Here is a 22,155-nt window from a genome sequence, read left to right on the forward strand (position 1 = left end):
AAGAATCCCCACCAATGATGCACAAACGGAGTCTGTCCGGAACATACAAACACCAAATCAAAATGGTCAATCAAATTTGAGTATATTAAACATTAGAATTAACCATGAATTATACAATCTAACAACGCCTCTATGTTTGATTTTCATTTTTGAGATAAAGGCTTCTAAATACAGACTTTTTTTTTTCAAACTAGTTCTCATTTGATGCTCATTTTTTCAGGCTGTTGTAATGTTAAATTTGGTATTTTTGTTCAAAATTGTCTATACAACAGACAAATCAAAACATGACACTGTGTTTTTCCACAAATCCTTCAAAAAAACAAAAAAACACTACATATCATCATTCACATGTCCTGCATGATTAAGCTTGACCTTGCACTTCATCCTGAATTCCCTTATGCGAAGTCTCATGATAACCCTCCCCCACTGCACAGCTGGTATTCACTATAAAAAAACAAATCTAAACAAAATCAGTCAGCGGATGAAATCTGTCCAGCACAGAAGAAAGGGTCTGAAAGGAAGACACTCCCTTCCACAAATGCCACGGGCTCAAGCTTCCACACAATGCTCCTTTTCAACATTATAGCATTCCAGAAAGTGACTCTACAGCAATAACATTGAGGAAACTGTATTTTCGGAAGAACACAGAAAAAGGCTTTTTCTGAAGTAGGTCAATATGGTGGTGTAACACAGCTGGAACAGACTGTTGCATGAAAGCTACTCGGTGGATCAAATTGAACTCGGTGAGGTGATATTTCTTTTTATTAACATTTTGGATATTTTAGTAGATTTCAATGCCATTTCAGCATAAATAACACAAAACAAAACAAATGCAATCCATACTTTAAGTATAATTTTAGAATAATATTCGTTCAGTATTTTATTTGATATATTGCATATTGCTTCATTAATGTTTTTTCCCCATTCTGGAAGAAATGAAATATTACATGTGAACCCTCTGTATTTCCCTGTAGACATCATCATGGAGACAAATCACTGTGTTTTTCTCTGCATTTCTCTGATCTTGACACACTGCGACACAAGTTCAGCTTGCCATACAGGCTCTCAGGTAGAATGTGAGAAAGCCCCATTTGTGCCTGGTTACAACCTGGCGGGCGAAGGCTTCGATGTTGTCAGGATGCGCCGTAAAGGTGCATTCTTGATCAATGTCAAGTCACACATGGACAACGGCACTTGTACGGTCTGCAAGAACCGCTTTCAGGGAGGGCAGATGCAGAAACTTCCCTCAGCCGTGCTGGACTGGCGTCCCTTCAGCCGCTGCAGCAAACAGCTTTCTACCGCTCTTCATCATTCTGTTGACTCCCTTATGAAGAGTTCAACATCACTCATCAACAACAACTGGGAAATGGACCTTAGCCTTAATGACATTGGAAAGGTGATTTTGGGAGGAAGCCGCTCAGATATAGCTAAATTTGCCCATTCTCAGAATGCAATGGATAAGGCAACATTTGCCCTCCATGAGATCAGCTGCACATATTACAGGTAAGTTTATAAGGGTTTGATTCATTTAGCATTGTATTTCTCCTGACTTCTTTGTTTAACTTGTCACAGAATGGTAACAATTGGAACCTTTCTTAATATATGTGTTTCCATTGTCGAGCCAAAGGCTAGTCGCATTTCCACTGTCCCTTCCGGGGCTTGATCTGACCTCATCTGGGCTTTCTCGGGGCCAACGGCCAATGTTTTTGGCACGCCGAATAACTTGGTCCAGGCTTGAGGAGTGGTCATGGATAAAGGCAGGAGACAGACATGAGATGGTCAAAACCGCTGCTCATTTCCAATGTTATTATATCAGTCTACCAGCTAGCATCAACATTTAAGACATTTGAAAGAATTTTCAGCTCAAAACTCACTTTAATACAGTTATCAGAATCCCCATCGGGTTGCAACTTGCAAGGAAGTTATTTCAAACGCTTGCTGGTGTCTGAAAGTGAGTTTTGAGCTGAAAAGTTAGCTGGTTGCCTGGCATAATAACAACCGTTATTGCGTTGACCCTCTCCTGACTCAGGTAAACTCTGCCTTTGTTCATGACCACTCCTCAAGCCACAGTTAGCCCACTTTGGACCAAGGTATTAGGCGGACCAAAACCCCTGGCAGTTGGCACTGAGAAAGCCCTGGAAGTGACAGTGGAAACCCAACTAGCCCTGGCACACACTATAGCTCATTTGATAAAGGCCCAAAGGTCATATCTGCACAGAAAAGTTGCTCCAGCTATGGGCAGTGTGGAGACGAAGGTTTGTTGTCACGACGAACGAGAAAAAGTGACCACGGATCATTCAAAAAGGCAAGCCTCTGGTGAATGACTGGTTGTAAAAACAAAACAAAATTGTATTTATTTGTCCATCTGATAAGATGTCATCTATCCACCTGTAGACCGGTGCCTCTAACCACATTCATCCGCAGCACAGAGTAGAGCCGGAGCACAACCAAAATACTGTTCCTCCGCAAGACACATGCAGTTTTCTTTTTAACCGGTAGAGGGAAATTAGTGCAGCTTTAAAGCGACACTAAAAAAAAATCTGAATATTGATAACAAATTATCAGAGCAGGCTCAACTACATTCATACATGTAGCCTGCAATCCAAAGCCAGCTACTAAAGAGATGTTCAATTGCAGTTTACCTTAATTTAGTTCATGACAAGGAGACTTTTGGAGTAGCCTACCTATCAAAATAATTTGATACGATTAGGTTACAACAATATTTTATATACTTTCTAGTTGTATTTTAAGTTTTATTCTTGTTGGCTGTTCAGAGAGATATTTCAAGGCTCATAATATCCTAGTTTAACAACATTTAAAAGCAAGCTGCAGTGCAAGTAAATTATTTGAATGTCAGTTTTCTTTTCCTTGGGAAATTTAGGATTACGTATGATGAGGAAGAAGAGGCATTATCTCAAATATGTTTAGATTTGCATGCAACCCTCATCTGACCAAACAATTTAGTCATAAGACACTTGAAAACCAAAAAGTCAGCCAAAAAAAAAACCTAAACATGCTTTACTAAGTACTTTCTTATCATGTCCCTTGACCAAATAACTGTAAAAAAAAATAAAACACATCAGGCAAATTACAGTTTTATTTAGAAAACACACTCAGAATCTGCTAACATGACTTATTTTTTTGTTAATTTACAGTTACAGAGTTACAGATCGCCCAGAGATCAGCACCGAATTTGCAAATCATCTCCAGCGACTTCCTGCACAGTATGATGACAAAACAAAACCCCTGTACCGGAGGACTATAGATACGTACGGCACTCACTACATACGTCAAGTCCATCTGGGAGGCCGAGTGAGACGGGTCACGGCTTTTCGAACTTGTCTTGCAACCCTGAAGGGCTTCTCCGAGACGGATATCAAGAACTGTCTGAATATTGAGTTAAAGATGAATTTGGGGTTCCTCCCAGCTAATGCCTCTCTCTCCAACAAATGCTCTCAAATCCTTAAAGATAACATGAGCATGGGATTCTATCAGGGCTTCATGACACACAAGATAGAGGTGCTGGGAGGTGAGAAATACTTTCCAGACCTTGATTTAAACCAAAGCCCAACTGAAGCGTACTTAAACTGGATGAAGAGCTTGCATGACAACCCTGATGTTATATCATATGCAATTTTCCCTCTCCATCATCTGGCGGCTGATCCTGAGGTTAGTGCCAATCTGAAAAGTGCTGTAACAGAGTATATTGAAGAGAACATGCTTTCTGTGGATCACAAGGAGAATCAAGGATGTTCTCAGACACCAAATCTGGACAACAACTGCTGCCCTATGCGAGCCAGCCGTGGCAGGTTGGCAGTGTTGGTGCAGAGAGCCGCAGGCCTGAAAGCAGATCTCTTCACACGCACTGACGGTTACGTGAAAGTTTGGTACAACAATATGTACGAGGAGACTGAAGTGGTTATGGACAACAATGATCCTGAATGGAACATCAGCTATGATTTTGGATCAATTGAGTTTGGTCATGAACTCATATTTGAGGTGTGGGACAGTGATGTCTTTTATAATGACATGGCGGGGAGATGTGTGGTCAGGCCTGAGCGTGGGACTCACTCACACAGCTGTAAATTAAAGCATGGCATCCTTTATTTCAACTACAACGCTTCTTGTGATGCTCACCTGACTGGACCCAGGTGCAGCAGATATTCACCAAAAACATAAGATCTTTTATTTGTATAAAACAAACTATAATTATAAAGAATATTTCTGCATATTAATTTTTGGTTAAAGATGAGATGTTTTACACAGATCCACATCTACAGAAAAATTAAGGACAAATAAAAAATAATCACATTTTCATTATTTTTTTTGTAATATATATTTCCAGTGTTCAAATTTAATGACACATTTTGATGTTTCTTGATTCTAAGACTTTTAGAAGATTTTAAGACAGAAAATAGTTTTGCTTTCGGTGGTCTGATTCCGATGCGTGTTTGTTGTAATTTAACACAGTGAAATATGAGGTCTTTTCATTTTCTATTACTGATCATTCAATTAAACATGACTGCCTATTGGTTCAATGAAGACCATACACGATGACTTATAAGACATGAAATCCTGAGCTGTGTTTAGCTCCAAGGTCATTGGTTAATTTCCCAGGGAGCACATATACTTGTTAAATAACACAAGTAGTGTGTTTTACTAAAAGTGTCTGGGATATATAACTTGTATGCACTGAAAGTTGTATTTTAAAAGATCAGTGTAAAATGCATAAATGCAAATGGAAAATAGTCTTCTCTCTCTTGTGTTGTTGTTTTTTCTGACCAGGGCTGCATTTTCCAAAAGCCTAATTACAGTATACAACCACACAATATTCCTCAGACAGGAATCCTAAACATTGATTTACCTTGTATTTGTATTATTACCGCTTGATCGGTCAGTGAAAGATGCAATGGCAGAACACAACAGTCAGTTGCGATTATTTTGCTAACCCCGAAACGGGAAATGTTGCTCAAAATGTTATTTTTTTGTGCTCAGAGAACATCATGATAATCGTTGTAGATGGAATTAAAAACCTAGCCAGAGTATATAGAATATATATTTCATCCTTCCCCAATTGCATTTGTAAAAGGTATACTATTATACAAATTAATTTGTAGTGCACTGTTTGAGCTTGATTAATGAAATAACTACGTTAACAGGTGTATTTTTAGTTAGTACAAAGATGTGTCAATCTATTTTTTGTATACTTATTATTTTAGTACATAGATATGTCAATCTATTTTTTGTATACTTATTATTTTAGTACATAGATGTGTCAATCTATTTTTTGTATACTTATCATGAAATAAATGTATTTTAAATACAATTCAATATATTGATTTTTCACTGGGCTACCGCTGCACTATTTTCTTAACCCATCAACATTCCCAGACCTCCCAACACCAACAGTAAGCAAAATGGCTTCGTCAGTTCGTCAGGCTGACGAGAAATACTATAAAGTAAACACCATTCCAGGTTGTGTAAGTGCAGATTCCCCAAATTTCAACTTTCAGGCAAATTTCAAATTTCAAGGTGCATCATCAGTAGATGATGCACCTTGTGAGGGTCCAGTCACCAATCTTAACTTTGGTGGGATTTACCAAAATTGACTCCACTGACAGAAAAATTGGCACAGAAAAACCCAGCCATTGGTGATTATTCTTGCCCTCCAGTTTATTATCCCATCTTATTACGCTCTGAGACAGTAGAAAGAGCCCACCATTCACAAGACCACGTAAGAAAAAATTATGTGGAAGTCGAAGATCTCAAAAATGAAGTTTATTACAGCATAGCAGTGGCAAGGTACACGAAGCAGCTTGGGTTCCCCGGCGTCAGAATGAACCCAGAACATCCCAAATCCTAAACCTGGTCTTAATGTAAATGAAGTTGCTCTTGTTGCAACAGCTGTGGTCTGTATGTTAATTAAGTTGAGACACCCCATGGTGTCCCACATCTTCGATGTTCTTTCAAATAAGCAAGGTTAAGGTGATAAGATAGTTTGAAGGGAAGGAATTGTCTATGATAAATAAGCTCTTTTAAGTGAAGGAACATTTAGATATATATATTGGAGTGGAAGTTGGATCGGAGCAGACTAAAATATTCTTATAACCACCAATGGTCAGTAAGATTGCCAGAAATACTGTAGCAGTAATGACAGAAGGTGATTGTTCTTGGGTGAGAGTTGGACAAACTAAGATGTGGTGACTGGCAAAACCTGGTGAGATTAACCAAATAGAATTAGCATCAGAGTAGGGAGAAAAGACTGGTGTAGCTGTTGGTGTAATGGCTCTAGTTGCTATTGTAGTTGCAGGAACCATGTTTTTAATGAAAGAAAGGCGATCTTCTGGCCTCAGGGTAAGCATAGAATATGAAGAGCTTTAGAATGTGGCCAAAATTAGGTGGTGTAGAGTGAACAGAATCGAGAATAAAAAAAAAATGATGCTTTCTAGATAATTGCTTTTTACGCAAGTGTTTGGTTAGCCTTATAAGTCAAGTGATGTACACAAAATTGTAATCAATTTAGACAGTGACTGCAAAAAAAGAAGAAAAGTGTAATAAAATTTCATATTTTCTATTTGACAGGAGTGTAGTGTCCTAAAAGTTTTTACATTTAAACCAAATATAAATATTTTTACTGTATAAATATGAATACATTTCTCCCTTTTACTAGTGCCTCTTTTTAAACTGTTTTCAGGAACAAGCATTCTATTTTTATTGAAGTGATGTCAATTTCTGTTCAAATGTTCAATGGCTTTGACTACTTTTTCTATTCGTTTTTATAGATACATATGCAGATATTTTAGATTTTAAAGAACCATTTTTATCTAAAACAATTCAGACTAAGTAAATTGAAATATTTTTATTTAGAAAAACATAATATAAGGACACACGCAGAACAACAAATCTGGTGCGGTACAAGTGTACCAGTTGAACAGAAATATGTTATATACAGCAGTGTTTTACAGCAAGTCTGCGATCCGGAACCAACTCGCCAGTCCTGTCGGGGCTAAACTCACTGGTAAGTGAAGTACAGTCATTTAGATGGCACATAAGACATAGTGTGGAAGATGAACAAGTATTTCAGGTGATCCCAGAGTAATACAGTCTCCTCAATGGCCAGAACATTTGTCCAAGATTTGTGTGCATTTAACTGACCTCAAATATTTGAAGATTGGAAAAAATGCCAGTCTTCACCAAACCCTTCATGAAGTAAGCTGGTAATCAAAAGGTCAGGTTTATGGTTGCAGGTTGCTGTTCGCACTTGATGAGTGGAGAAAAATCCACAAGCAGCTATTGCTCCATGTTCTTTAGGTTTCAAAGGCCAAGTGAAACTTTGAGCAGCTCTGCCATTTGTTCAGTCATAGTTCCGTCATCACCTGAACAAAGCGACAAAAGTTTATTAAAGTGGTTTATAAACTAAATGGAGAGCGAGTAAACATTTTCAATCCTCTCTCTTTCTTTCTTTGACCTGTGAGTCTGATAGAGTTTGTGTGCAGACAGTTACCTTCATCAGTGGTCATGTCCTGTTCCAATTTTAGCTTCTCCTGTCCAACGCGGAGCATGCTGGCCTCAATCGAGTCCCTGCTGATGAGCTTGATAACATGGACAGTTCTGCAATAAAAAAAAGAAATAAATAAAAACATGATCAGGAACTAAATTTCCTTCTTTGTTCATGGTGATCTCCATTTCATTGTGTTGACACTAACCTGGTTTGCCCCATTCGGTGACAGCGGTCCTCTGCTTGTTTATCATTAAATGGATTGCAATCAATATCATGCAGTATGACTGTGTTAGCCGAGGCCAGGTTGATTCCCTGGCCACCAGCCCGGGTTGACAGAAGGAACACAAAGATCTCAGGACTTGTATTGTATTTGTCAATGAGACCAATCCTAGAGAAACAAAGAGGGTTGAATTAGATTTAACATTAGTTCAGATAGGCCGCAAAATAGGGCTGGGCGATATGGCCAAAATATTTTTTCTGAATCATACATTATCAATATTTATCACAATATCAATGTAAAATTAACAGGGAAGGAAATGCTTTCCACATATTTGTTAGACCTTGAGAATGAGTGTAAATATATGAACTTGTTTGTTCATAATTAAACTCCACAGAGGAGCCATATCTATGAAATCCATCCAATTTCTCCTAAAAAAAAAAATTGTGTGATTGTGTGTTTTATGATTTATTACAAATTTATATAAACTTTAACAACTTAATAAAGCTTAAAATGTAATCAAATGAAAATATTAAAAAAAAAATCAATTAACTTGTGTCAAATAAGATGCTGCAGAACTGTATAAATTTAAAACATGGATGAAAAAAGATCTTGGTAGTATGATATTCCTTAGAAATAATAATAATAAATTTATTATTTATATATATCAGACAAAAAACACGCTATTGAAAGGCAAATCTGTTTAGTTAGTCTCGATTTTTTTTCTTTTTACATTTTGGGACATCACACACAGTAGCATGAACAACTGTAGAAATGGAGTTATCAAAATACGAATCACCACATGTTGCTTTCACTATGAACTGACTGGTGAGTGAGTAGCAGTAGTATTTGAGTTTATTGCCATATCAGCGACTGGTAATGGAGTAAACGGTTTAAATTGTCCTCTTTTTGTCATGACCAAGTTATGGCTGCCACAGGAAATATAGATACAAAATATATTTAATTAAAATTTACTGTATGAACGATCACATTTTATTACTTGCTAAGTGACAGCGAGGATGGTCAGTCCTGAAGATCAAATCTAAATTGACTGTAGAGCAAACAAAGTGACATAAGGTACTAAAGCCCACCTCTCCGCCATGGGAGTAGAACCATCTAGTCCAGACCTGGGCATTGTACGGCCCCCGGGCCACATCAGGCCCTCTGGCTATCCTTGACCGGCCCACGTAATGTAATTGGTAAATAAAAGCTGGAGTCCGTAATTTTTATTTATTTTCTCAATATATAAAAAATTAGATATTGAGTGTGTACATCATGAATCAATGTTCCAAACCGTGTTTGTGTCTTATCCTGAATCACTATGGCACACCTATAATCAGTGTTTATATTCGGACTATTTTAGGCCGGTCGAGTCGGCACCGCTGCAGAGTAACACTGTCCCTGAGTGACTCATAGACATGAGAGAAGTAGTTCCGGCTGCAATGTTCTTCCGCAATACGCATGCAGTTCTGTTTAATAACCGCTAGAGTGCCAAAAGTTATGGACTGCTGTCAAGGCAACTGATTTTGTTTATTTTATTTACGTCAGTCACAGTGTGTGTGACATGCACCTTCACTCAACTGTATTCGCGCTCATGCAGGACAGCGTTCAAGAAATGCGAGTTTACCGTTAGCCCTTAAATATGTCAGCTAGAAAAAGAAAGTTTTTGTGAATGTTAATTAAATAGTTATATAATTGTGTGTTGTGTTAATTTAATTAATTTAATTTACTGTTTTTCTTTTTTGAGAGAGATGTAATATATTGGGCAGAACGGAGTTAAGTGTATTGGTCCGGCCCTCTATAACCGCCCCAGTTTCTCATGTGGCCCCTTGGGCAAATTAATTGCCCACCCCTGATCTAGTCGAACAAACTGATGATCAAGGTTCTTAAGCAGAATCTCCACAATGTCCAGCACCATGGTGAATTGACTGAAAAGCACAACCCTGTCACCCTTGGGGTAAAAGAAAGTTATTTTAAACATTAGCAACAATAAACCACAAACATTTAAAGTGACACCTCAAAGTGAACCATGAGACTTTTTAAACGGTATCAAGACAAACCTTTTCTTTGAGCTCGGCGAGTGTCTTGGTTAACAGCGCAAACTTCCCGGAGTCCAAGATGAGCTCTTTATTCAGCTGAAAATTGCTAATGGAGCAGTACTGCTTACATAAATTATGGAGCTCAAAATCAGACATCACTTCCATGTCCTCCTGGATCAGCGCAGGGTCGGCATCATAATGTGACGGCTCCTAACATAAGCAGAAGCATGTCAGCTCAGCAAAAGTATGCAATACAACAGTGTTCTCAACCTCTTTGACTCCAAGGTACAAAATTCAAAGGCCCCATGACCATCACGTTTGTGATTTAATGGATAAGGATTTTTACAAATGTTTTATTCACTTTCTAGCCAATTAAACATTTTATAGCTTCGCATATCTAGAAATATATTACCGGTATATACAAAAAAAAAAAAAAAAAAAAAAAAAAAAAATGTATATGCCCATTTATGAAAACAATTTGTTTTGGACAATTTCACCGAAGTGGAAAAGAGGGAAGAATTTTGACGGTAAGTAAACAAACTGAATTGGCGCCGCCCAGTTCACGTGACGAACAACTAGATTACAGTTTTATGACTGTTATAAATCATATTATGCTGTGTGTGGGCTTAATGGAATCCTGAGAGTCTACGCTTTCAAACGATGTGCTGTATGACCGTATATTTTGAAGATTTAATGCTTCAAAGTTACAATGAAGTTTATGCAGCGTCACTTCCGAGGGGGGTGTGCCGTGAACGGCACAGCGATCCTTAACAGGTAAAAAAAAAAAAAAAAAGACGAGTTGAGGGAGGGATTAAAACAAAAACAAAAAACATTTGTATGTAGTTTTAACATATTGTAACCCCTGCTTCATCTCATTTTAAATAATTGTAAGTCCCCTTGAGGCCTTGGATGTTTGCTAAGGGCCCCACTCCAGGTTAAGAACCACTACAATACAGATACATGCTACATTAAAGAACCAATAAGCTCCCAGGGCTAAATCCATGGTGAAATATGTTTTTAGACGTACAGTTCAATCTTTATTATTCAGCCTCCCTTACACATTAATCTTCCAGTCCTCACCTTAAGCATGGCTTTACTCATGGCAGCCAATTTGTCACTGGTGTAGTACTGGCGGTGCAGCAACGGATGATTAGCCATCTTTCTCAGCTGCATCATCACATTGCAAAGCTCCCGCTCTGAGGACAAAGAGACGAGAGGAAGTGTGAGACAGGTGCTCAGAGATAGGAAAAGGAAAACAGTTTTCAACATTCCCATTTTGTTCTACAGATCCTCCAGCTGAGAGGGAACCAGTACATCTTGACAGCCAGTGTATTTGTAAGATAAATAAATCTGAATACAATATAGCCAAACTAAAAAACATTGTGCAGTACTTCTAGACAGCATGTTAGCATAAAAACTGAATAGCACATACTGTCTCCATTTGGAGTCTTCTTGAGTCTTTCGAAAAGTTTGTCATACAGCTTCTGCTGGGCGTCACTCATGGGACACATTTCAATTTTCTCCACTTTGGGTGGAAGCTGTTTCAACACCTATAATGACATTTGCAAACACAATCAGGGAGGGCAAAAAATAAATATACTGGTCATAAAATTCTATCAATATTTTTAGCACAGAGGACTGAATGTAGATACATTTTATTTTGATGCATGACCAATTGTGTGAGATTTTCTCAGTAATGAATTAGTCCTGCAATGCAGGTCTCTCTGTGCCAAGATATAGTAACTTATTAATAGATCTGATTATAATCACACTGGGGAAGGGCCTACCTCACGCTTGACTCGTCTCAGGATGAATGGCTTCATGATAAGTTTGGCCTGTGCGATTCTCTCCTTGTGAAAACGGCTTTCCTCTTCTGACGACCTCTGAAAAAGCAGATCGTCTGCGTGAGAGCGTTCATTCTAGGTATATAATTTTTCCTTAAAATGGGCAGCATTTAGATTCATTTTTGAAAGAGATGGCACATATAGTATTACTTAGACGTAATCTGTATACTGTCTATACCGTAGAGAACATTTTGGAGATCTGTGAGGTGCTGCTAGAGAACATAGAGGGCATGATGAAGTTCAACAGGGACATGAGCTCTAGCAGGTTGTTTTGTAAAGGTGTTCCAGTCAGCAGCAATCTGTGCTCAGCCTGTAGTAGAAGACACACAAATGACCATGTACAACTAAGATATATACAAAAACAACTCTTCTACCCTCCTCTTCATAAAGCAGTTCCTAAACTACCCTAAAAGAGGGAGAATGGCAGGGAAGAGCTTGTGTCTAAAATGCATTTACAAAAATGTTAACAGCACAGAAGACTGCTTGTACTAACATTGATGGCCATGAGGTGGCGGTAGCGCAGCGAGTTCATATTCTTTAGCATGTGGCCTTCATCAAACACTGCATACTTCAGCCTCAGTTTGCGGAACAGACTGCGGTCATGGTCATTCCCTATTGTAAGATTGTAGCTAATACAGATGAAACAAGAAAAAAGGACAGGCAAGTGTTAGCACCACTGAATACAACTGATTTTCATAAATACAAAGTCTGGTGTGTTTTTTTTTTAAACTCAGTGCAACAATACATAAAGACGGTATCACAATTCACAGTCATCTTATACTTACGTAGATACTATGATGTTGAAATCAACCAAACCATTGAGGAGGTCTTGACGCAAATATCTGCGGTCCTCCACAGAGCCTACAAGTTTAAGCACAAAAAAAAGGGGTAAAAATGATTCTGTATTCATTCTGAGAACACATTGAAAATATAGGATTTAAAATACAATTTATTCCTTGAAAATATATTTATAATTGAAAAACTTTAAATAATGAAACGTATTATACATTTTGCTTGCCTAGAAACTAACTCACCATAGTAAATAAGAACTTTGAGACTAGGACACCAAAGACCCAGCTCACGAACCCAGTTATCTGCAAAGAAAAATGGTGAAAATCATAATCTCATGCAGCACTTCAGAGCAGAATTCAGTTGCTACATTTCCATGAAATAAGTGTCACTTACCCAGTGTGGACGAGGGTACAGTAATAAGATGAGGGCCCTCGATTCCTTTTTCATACAAATGAGCCAGGAAAGAGATGGCCTGAATGGTTTTACCCAGCCCCTGTGCAAAGATCAAATGACTTAAAACCAATATAGTCCTTTGTTTAAAAGGAATCAGTAACCTCCTTGGGTCATTTCACACCACCATATGAACGGAAGAGGACAGCGACTCACCATTTCATCTGCTAGGATGCCGCTAAGCTTGTGCTGGTGCAGAAGAATCAGCCACTTCAAGCCAATCAGCTGATATGGCTGCAGTTTTAATCTAACAAAAAATAATTTTCCATTAAAATAAATTAAATAACCTGAGATCTTAGGTGTGATAATGAGAACAGATAATAAGCTCACTTGCTGTTCAGGATTTTGGGTTGCTTGATGGAGCCCATGCGCGCTTCTATGACCTGGGTGACATCTTTAGTCATTTTCTGTGAAATCTTCTCACATCTTCCCATAAGGTCTCGAACCACTTGCCTCTCCTTAAGCACCACCTTGCAGCCATGAACCAGATCTATAGACAGGCCATTTTCCTTATAGAACTGCTCTTTCTAAAAGGAAGAGAAATACAATTAGAGATTTTACAACATTGGGTCAAGTGGTTAATGTAACAGAATAGTGATAGATTGTTTTATTTAATGCCATGTCAGCATCTATTTTCATGGCAAAAATTCAATTACAAAAATACAAATGGATTGGAGATTTCCCATTTTGTTACAAAATCATTTTCAAATAGTGTGACAGATTTTGCTTTAATAATTAGATAAAACTATGCTAAATATTTAATCTGTCAGCAGTCAGAAATACTCAGAATGCCACTCAGAATAAAATCAAAACAGCCGAGCCAAAAACAGGATTTTACCCAAGTTTAATGAATCTTTGAATATGAATAACTGCATAAGCAGCCAAAAGATCCAATGCCCTTTGAGGACTTTAAGATTCATTCTACCAAAATAACAATTAAGAGTGACAGTTAACATGGCAGTACAGAGAGCACATTAAATTCTTACCACATCTTTCCAATTGTTGAAAGGCCTAAGCGAAATGATCTTCTGGGCTTTTTTGATAGAGCAGCCAGATATCAGAGCAAGCTCATCTAGGGAAGCCTCTTGGAGAAACTTAATGATCTTGTCCTGAAGACTGTCAGCGACACTGTCCTCATTCTCCGAGTCCGGATCATCAGAGATAATCTCAACATCACTGTCAATTTCATCTTCGTCCTCAGATTCACTGGTGTCATCTAGAGGCAATCCATCGCCCCTCTTCCGTTTAAAGGATGCGTTCTTGGTTGTGCTTTTGCTGACTGCAGATTTTTGTGTTTTTGGAGTAGACACACTCGAGACTTTTGACATGGGAGACGGTGCTGCTGTCAGCCATCTTGACATACTAGACGAGCTGTCAGGCTTTTGTTGAGTCTTGTCATTTTTTTCCCTGGAGTAAGAGGATTTTGACTCTTGCTTTCTCTGATCTTCTGGTGAACTTGAATCTTAAAGTGATAAATCATGGATGGCTTTTAGTTCTCACTAAACACTAGTTTTAGTTGTCATTCTCACATTGAAATTTCAATTTGGACTAAAATAAAATCTTCAAATGTAGCCAAAATGCAGTAACAAATCACCTGTTGATGAAAACACAAGCAGTGATCCCAAGGCATTGTCATAATCCCAGTCATGCTCTTTCAGGACTTCTCTCAGGACCTGTTGGAGAAATTGAAGAGACAAACTTTCCAGAACATCCCAGTGCTCTTGCGTCATGACTTCAGTATGGCTTCAAACCTTTAGCCTACCTCTTTTTCAATATCAGGTAGTTTCTTCTTCATCTTCTTCAATAAATCCTCCTGCCTCTCTCTGCTTGGCTCTTGACTCTCCTCATCCTCAGAATCTTCATCCTCCTCAGATTCCGAATCTGAACCCTAAATCAGAGGCAACAGGCATTTTAAAGCAAGTTCTCCATATTAACCAAGTGAGAAAGATCTCAGGTTAAAACCTCTGATTTAAAAGTTCTTACCACAATTTTTCTCCTCTTCTTTGGCTGATCATCATCATCGCTATGTCCTGCGTTGCCTTTCCGTCTGCCTGAATCTGCATTAATAAAACAGCTTTGTTTGAAATTTAGTTCATAAATACATTCCCTCAATTATATATCGCCTTTAATCTGCACAAAATAAAAGTAGGGTGATAAGCACCTTGGTGCAGCATATGAAATTATGTTATTAAATATGCAAAAAAACTAAAAATGTATATATACACACACACACACACACACACACACACAAATACATACATATATACATTGCAGTTATATCCGCAGACGTTGCAGATAATCTGCGGTTCGGGCTGGTCAAGTAATAAAAAAAAATAACATTCCAAAAATTGCAGATGGGTCGTGGGTGGATGAGAGACAAATCATTAATGTGTTGATTTTAATAAAGACACAGAACTCTCATTTATATACCAAATAAATAATTTACCAAATAAAAGAAGAAAACAAGGTGAAGTTCTTTACATTTCTAAAGTGTTTAAGATTATTTATTATATAAAGCTCTTTTCCTCAATTTTCCAGAATAACTAAATATATATACATAAAATAAAAACACCTTTACCTTCATCCCCATAAACCATCAAACAATGTGCTATAGCTCCCTCCAGTGTACTGGTGCTCTCAACCACCTGTCACAACAAAGTTGTATAACAGTATATAATTCACAATGCAAACAGAATAAAATTAACCTGCTTTAAGTACTAATGTTACACCAAAGAGGGACTCTTTACCTCAAGTAGATCTTTCTTACTCTTCTGAGGGAAGATCTCCAATAGTTTGATGATTCTGTCCTCCATGTCCTTGTTCACCTGATGCTTGGACTCTGTTGTTGAATCCCTGTGAAGTAATTGTATGTTAATTGCACTTATTATAGACTATATGCGTTTCAATAGCAAATGAATTATTAACAACCCTTGTGGCAAGACCAATAAGCTTCAGATTTCAAGACACAGGCTCACTTATGACAAACTCAGTCTTGCTTACTTGCCCATCTTGACAACTTTGTCATCAGAAAATACATCCTCCGATGTGTGTCTTGATGTCTTGCCTGATGAACATCGACCATCTGTCTTTCTTTGGTGGGCTGGAAAAAATAATTGTATTCATTGAATCAAGACAACATTTTAATTGAATTCACCATCCTGTCATATTACAAAGATTTGCAAACTCCTAAATATGCGTAAGACAGGGTTTGATAGATGACAGGTCAGCGTCAACCTCAAAACAAGGGTGTGGAAAATAAAGACTTTATACTGACCACCACTGATAAAAATGGAGAACCCGCATGAATGGCTTTACATTAGTTACAGTACAATTAAACTCGCGTTTCATCTCGTATCAACAAAATCAACCACACATAAAAACAGAGTTTCTTTATGATGCTCGTCGACATGCTGTCTAGGTAGGACGCTCACTGGAGAATAACGAGCATAACGTTACGTTAGCCATTATTATTTACGCTGAACAAAGCCCCGGCGGGAAATGTTTTTCTTACCTCGTTGGTTCTCCTTATCCGAGCTGGATTCATCCAATGGTTTACCGTGACTGTCGCCTGCATTGTCCCTTTGGAAACGAAACCGGTCAAGATTAAAAAAGCTCATTGTAATATCAATATTTTCCGTTATGAGAATCGTTTGTCTCGTGCAAAGCGCAACCTTATACCGCCGGTGACGCTCGAGCACTTGATTCTGTTCGGTGATTAAATATTCAGGATAGTCTCATCGATATTATATAACTACAACAGTAAGTGACTCAAATATTAATTATGTGAAACACCCAATGCTTACATTCTTTAGCATTGGAGCATGACGGTGCTGTAAGTAATGAATACAGCAAATAACACCTTCCCGCCACCGGTTGACGTGCGTCACTTCCGGTTTTGGGCCAATAGAAATACAGTGGCTATTTTCCCTTTAAATTTTCAGTCAGGATTATATAAACATTACATTTTACGATATTTTTACATAGATACAATTGTGGAAAATAAAATGTAAAATGTATAAATTATAGCAATGTATAAGTATATAAAAAATATTGATGAAAATGTAAATAGCATACTACAAGTGTATACTAGATAGATAGATAGATAGATAGATAGATAGATAGATAGATAGATAGATAGATAGATAGATAGATATTACATTTCGTGCTAAAATGTTAAAATAGACGTTTTACAATTCTAACATTTTGACATGGAACATCACATCATATTTTACATTTATATATCACTCCACTCATCCACTAGGTGACACCATAGACAGTAAAAAAAAAATACATATTTGGATTACAAAGCTATATGTCCTACGTGTCCGTTAGGGGGCGACAGTGTGTCTGTTTCTGACAGAAAAAGCATAAGAATGCCTGACTGGCAACAGGTCCTCAAAACCCCTGTCACTGGGACACTTGCAAAGCATTTTGTGAGATTTTAAACATATCATATTACATATCATGTCAAGATCATATTTCATTCAATTTCCATATGTAATTGGTTAATTTAACATTGGAATAAGTTGGGCTGAAATCATCTTGGACAAATGTTTCAGTTTTATCCAGCGGTGCATGCACAAACAATCTGATCATTCTTAGACACCCACTGGATTTTTAGCAAGATGCTAGCTGTTCAATAGGGCTAGCATTTACAGAGGGAATTATTTTGTATAAACAGGGATAATTATAAGAAAAGTTGGCAACCATCCACATACTACTGTAGAATCAATGTCAAAAGTACATGTACGCAGTATGCAGTCTGGAATTGTGCTGAGTATTCCATGCCGCCACTCTGTCTCCCTTTCCTTGTCACTATGGAGATTCCTATAACTTACACTAGTGCCATGCACACAATGGGCACACTGACATTGAGTTTGATCAGACTCCTGACCCTAAACAGCAGGGAACTGAATCAGGGACCCCAGTTAGTTTTACTGCAGTCTCATAGGCAGGCACAACATAACATTAGCAAAGTAAATATAGTTGCAACATTAGACAATGTATTACAATGAAAATGTGTTGAAACATTATGATGGTGACAACGTGTGTGCCAGGAATGTTTCTGCAAACTTGCATACATCAAAAGCTCAGCAGAATGGAAGTTGGTGATGGCCAGACTCCATCCATGCTCATTCTCATCAGTGTACTGTGTCAATGGCTTACATAAGTGTGTGACATCCCTATGGAAGTTTTGAGGAATTGTGCTCAAGGTTGACCTACCATCCTCGCGGACTTGTCACTTTGTCTGTCACTATCCAGTCGCCATGGCTCCCTGCTTGTCCGAGACCCGACGGCGGCAGGGAGTACCTTATCACCGTGGCAACATGTCTGCGATTTGGCTCCTTCCCACCCCCTAAAACAAAATACCCGCCCATTCCAAAAGGCAAGATCATCACAAAATTAATTGCCATTGTCTCATTCTACATTCATTAGACATTATCCAGGAGCTGTCAAACAAGGCTTGCAAAGGATGGACGAAACGTGCAGATTAATTATGTTGATTTATGTTGGGATAACAATCACGTACGGTTGACATGACGGTGGTTACCTTAGATATGATGTTTATGGTAGCCACCATAATCAGAAGAAAAAAGGTTCAGTATGATATTATGTTTCACAAAGAAAATGATTGTTTCTGGAGAAGAGTTCAGGGGCAATAAAAAAACGTCCTGTAAGGTCAATGCATCATGTTTGTCAGAAATGGACTTGAATGTTATGGGGACCAAATGTCCCCACAAGGATGGTAATTCCAGTAAATTTTGACCTTATGGGGACATTTATTTGGTCCTCCATGAGGAAAACAAGGTGTGCGCGCGCATGTGTGTGTGTGTGTGTGTGTGTGTGAATGACAATGTCTCCCTGCACCACAGCTAGAGGTCCCACCCTGGCGGGCGAGGTCCAGGGTGGTGCTGCTGGGTATTTTTAATTAAATCAGCCTACAATGAGGAAGATGGAAGTGGAGGGAAGTTGGGAAGGAGGGGGAGCTGGGGTTAGTGAGGGGGATCTGACCATCTCCAGGGTAAAGGCAGTGTGGGAAGAGAATGTGCACCTCCTTGCTGTGTCTTCTCTTTGTGTCCCGCCACTTCTTATATACTGTGGGAATTCCCAAGGAATGAGAGGTGAGAGACACACTTGATTTGAATCAAATATTGTATGCACATAAGAGCATATGATATGATAATAATTATTTCCAGATTAAGAAGTTCAAGTCAGCTACAGAATTATTGTTTGACTGAGCATGCAGACCATAAACATTATTCATGCATAGTTTTGCATTTGAGTTGATATTAGTGACAGACAGCTAGAATGCCAGTAATTTATGACTTGTGATTTGCTTTGACCAGTTATATTATATATATTATATTGTATATCATACATACACTCAATATGTAGTGGTCTTTTAATGGTCTCATCCATTTTAATCACTGGTCAGGAAATTAGCAAGAATTGCACAAATACTGTAACTTAGCCCTTTGTTTTCTTTAAATGTTTAAGCAATGGGTAAACTTGAAGACAGCTTTTTACAGAAAGAAGAGTCAATGTTGTTTCCCTCAATGTTGATGGCTTCAAATAGTAAATGAGATGAAAAATATCTCCCAGTTAGTTTGAGTTGAATGTGAGACCAAATTTTCAATAGGGTTCAAATCAGCATGAATCAAACATGAGCCTGATGGACTTGTTCTCAAGCCACTTCTTGTTTGTCTTTGCAATTTGGGCAGGAGCATTGTCTTGTTTGAAAAATAACATCTGATCATTTATCTTTAGATAACATTTGTGCAATATTCTCCTGTACTCCAAAGAATGAAAAGACTTTTCACTGTAAAGTAGCTCACCAATACCAGCAGCTAAAAAGGCTCCGACTCAATGATATCTTCCTCCATACTTTACTGTGGGAGAGATGCAGTTTGTTTTCATATTTCTCAACAGATTTTCAGACACTGCTCTGGAGCATCACCATGCAACTTGTGTTTCATTGTGATTCATCATGCCACACACAACTTCCCATATACTGCAAAAAATGTAATTCTTTCTTTGATGATTTTCTGAGACAGCAATGGCTTTTTAAGTAGGCTATGCATTTGCTTAAAACCCTTTCACACGTACGATCACACCGGTGTGATCAGTCTTGGCTGGTCCCTGGAGCGTACGATCACACCGGTGTGATTAGAACGGTCAGCGCATCACGTGATCAACTGCTAAATTCAAATGTGCTTTCGCGCGTTGGCTGGCGCTGAGCCAGAGATGGACGTGCTCGCGCTTGTCATATCACAACTATTCAGTGTTTTCAACCACATAATGTTTATTTTAGGTTTCAGGCATTTAAAATCACATAAGTGCTAGCAAACCAATGAATTTGAGTTTGTAAAATACACACAGATGTCTATGGAAGCGCCAATAATAATCCTTTCCATTATAATAAGACGACATGTTTTATTCATATCAGATACACATTGTGTAAGTAGGTTTACATTTTACCCTATTCTTCTCCCAGTTAACCTGCCACTTACTTTCATGTATTTCGTGAGAAGTGGAGGAATTGACGTGTTGTAAATCCAGCACAAACTAACATGGCGCCGCCCATCGCGCATACAGCTCAACTAACGCGATCGTTATAAAAGTGTTTAAACAACCAAACACATCCACATGCACATATTTGACAATCGGAATATCTGTGTTTCATGCTTTATCTAACATATTTTTGAATATTTTGATTCAAAAAGAGAAAATTACATAAAAGCAGATCATCATTCATTCAGTGCTGTGTTGTGTTTGCGCTGTGTCACGTGACAAGCAATGACGCGTCACCATGGAAACGATAAAGTAACAGGTTCTAAATAACGGTCGCCTTAAAAAACTCACGCTGGGGGGTCAGTTACAATATTTTAAACGTACGTGTGAAAGGGTTAATTAAATTTTGCTAATTTCCTGACAAATATATATTTATATAGTAGGGCTGTCAAGAGATTTATTTTTTAATCTAAATAATTACACGATGTACCGATGAATTAATCTAATTAGTAGCAAATAAATTGCACATAAAATTGGGCTGAGAAATATACACCCAAAAGATAATTTAAAGTGATTCACCCAAAAATGAAAACTACCCCATGATTTACTCACCCTCAAGTCACATAGGTTTATATGACATTCTTCTTTCAGACGAATAAAATCAGAGTTATATTAAAAAATGTCCTGGCTCTTCCAAGCTTTATAATGGTTGGACTTTATGTTTTGAAGTCCAACAAAGTGCATCCATCCATGATAAAAGTGCTCTTCTGAAGCAAAGCGATGCCCTTTTGTAAAAATAAATAAATCCATATTTAAAACTTTATTGACTAAAATAATACTTCCGGCAGACGGCCGTACGCATCGATTTATGGTGAAAGAGTAACACTTGACCTACGTACAACGTAATGACAAACGCGGAAGCACAGAGGATAGAGCAAAACAAAACACCAGTCACGAATTAGAAGTCTAAAACTACAATTTAGAAATGTCGGATGAGCTTGAGTTTGTTACCCAGCCCTGTTTGTTTGAACCACGAGAGGCGTCAAAGCTTACGCTACTCGTACATCCTACGTCATACATCGCGTCAAGTGTTACTCTTTTGGTGTAGGTTGACTTGCGTAGGCCGTCTACTGGAAGCAGTTATTTTAGTTGATGGATATTTAGTTATGGATATTTTTCTTACACAAACGCATCGCTTTACATCAGAAGGCCTTTATTAACCCCCCAGAGCCATGTGGAGCACTTTTATCATGGATGGATGCACTTTGATCAGTTTGATGGACTTTTAAAACAGAAACGGCAATTCACTGCCATTATAAAGCTTAATTGGAAGAGCAAGGACATTTTTTCTCCGATTGTATTCGTCTGAAAGAAGAATGTCATGTACTCTTAGGATGACTTGAGGGTGAGTAAATCATGGGGTAATTTTCATTTTTGGATAAACTAACCCTTAAAGTTATTATTGTGTTAAATTAAGAAAAAAAAAGACATACTTTATTTGATTCAACAGAAATTATTGCACATAAACTGTTAGGCTATAACAGCCATAATTGTTATTCAAATTTATAAAATTTTATACAAATAAATTACTGGTAAAACTTTACAATTAGGTCCCATTTTTAAAACATTTATTCATATTTTTAAATAAAATATATTTTGTCATTGGTTGTTAGTTTACAGTGTATTTGAACAAATACACATTTTGATTTTAAAAGTGTATTAGTAAATACTGAAATTAACTAATATTATTAAATGATGTAGAAGTATTGTTCATTGTTGGTTAACTAATGTTAACAAATG

The 22,155-nt window shown here is 37.8% G+C and overlaps 2 protein-coding genes across 6 annotated transcripts; one reads left to right on the top strand and one right to left on the bottom strand.

The window, feature by feature from the left end:
• The first annotated feature begins 472 nt into the window (after positions 1–472).
• LOC307012068 (perforin-1-like) lies at positions 473–5,328 on the top strand. Of its 2 annotated transcripts, none has more exons than XM_079638317.1 (3): positions 473–743; positions 975–1,503; positions 3,156–5,328. In XM_079638317.1, exons 2-3 carry the CDS (start codon positions 983–985, stop codon positions 4,177–4,179), a joined length of 1,545 nt encoding a protein of 514 aa, XP_079494443.1. In that variant the 5' UTR covers positions 473–743; positions 975–982; the 3' UTR covers positions 4,180–5,328. The 2 variants fall into 2 exon arrangements, with proteins under 2 accessions (XP_079494443.1, XP_079494444.1); XM_079638318.1 differs by having other exon boundaries at positions 495–748; positions 3,156–5,322.
• Positions 5,329–6,845: 1,517 nt separating this feature from the next.
• Positions 6,846–16,726, bottom strand: smarcad1a (SNF2 related chromatin remodeling ATPase with DExD box 1a). Of its 4 annotated transcripts, XM_079637563.1 has the most exons (25): positions 16,647–16,726; positions 16,355–16,422; positions 15,844–15,943; positions 15,591–15,696; positions 15,422–15,488; positions 14,827–14,900; positions 14,606–14,731; positions 14,438–14,516; positions 13,830–14,305; positions 13,174–13,370; positions 13,000–13,090; positions 12,787–12,886; positions 12,636–12,695; positions 12,387–12,462; positions 12,095–12,230; positions 11,780–11,911; positions 11,545–11,640; positions 11,190–11,307; positions 10,838–10,953; positions 9,779–9,967; positions 9,574–9,669; positions 8,810–8,832; positions 7,707–7,889; positions 7,505–7,611; positions 6,846–7,376 (listed from the first exon to the last, which is right to left on the bottom strand). In XM_079637563.1, coding segments are annotated over exons 1-25 (2,880 nt in total). In that variant the 5' UTR covers positions 16,649–16,726; the 3' UTR covers positions 6,846–7,314. The 4 variants fall into 4 exon arrangements, 2 of the variants coding, with proteins under 2 accessions (XP_079493689.1, XP_079493688.1); XM_079637562.1 differs by lacking the exon at positions 16,647–16,726 and having other exon boundaries at positions 16,355–16,606; XR_013800453.1 differs by lacking the exons at positions 8,810–8,832; positions 9,574–9,669.
• Between the last annotated feature and the right edge of the window lie 5,429 nt (positions 16,727–22,155).

This window comes from Phoxinus phoxinus, assembly GCF_949152265.1.
Source record: "Phoxinus phoxinus genome assembly, chromosome: 15".
Lineage (NCBI taxonomy): Eukaryota > Metazoa > Chordata > Actinopteri > Cypriniformes > Leuciscidae > Phoxinus > Phoxinus phoxinus.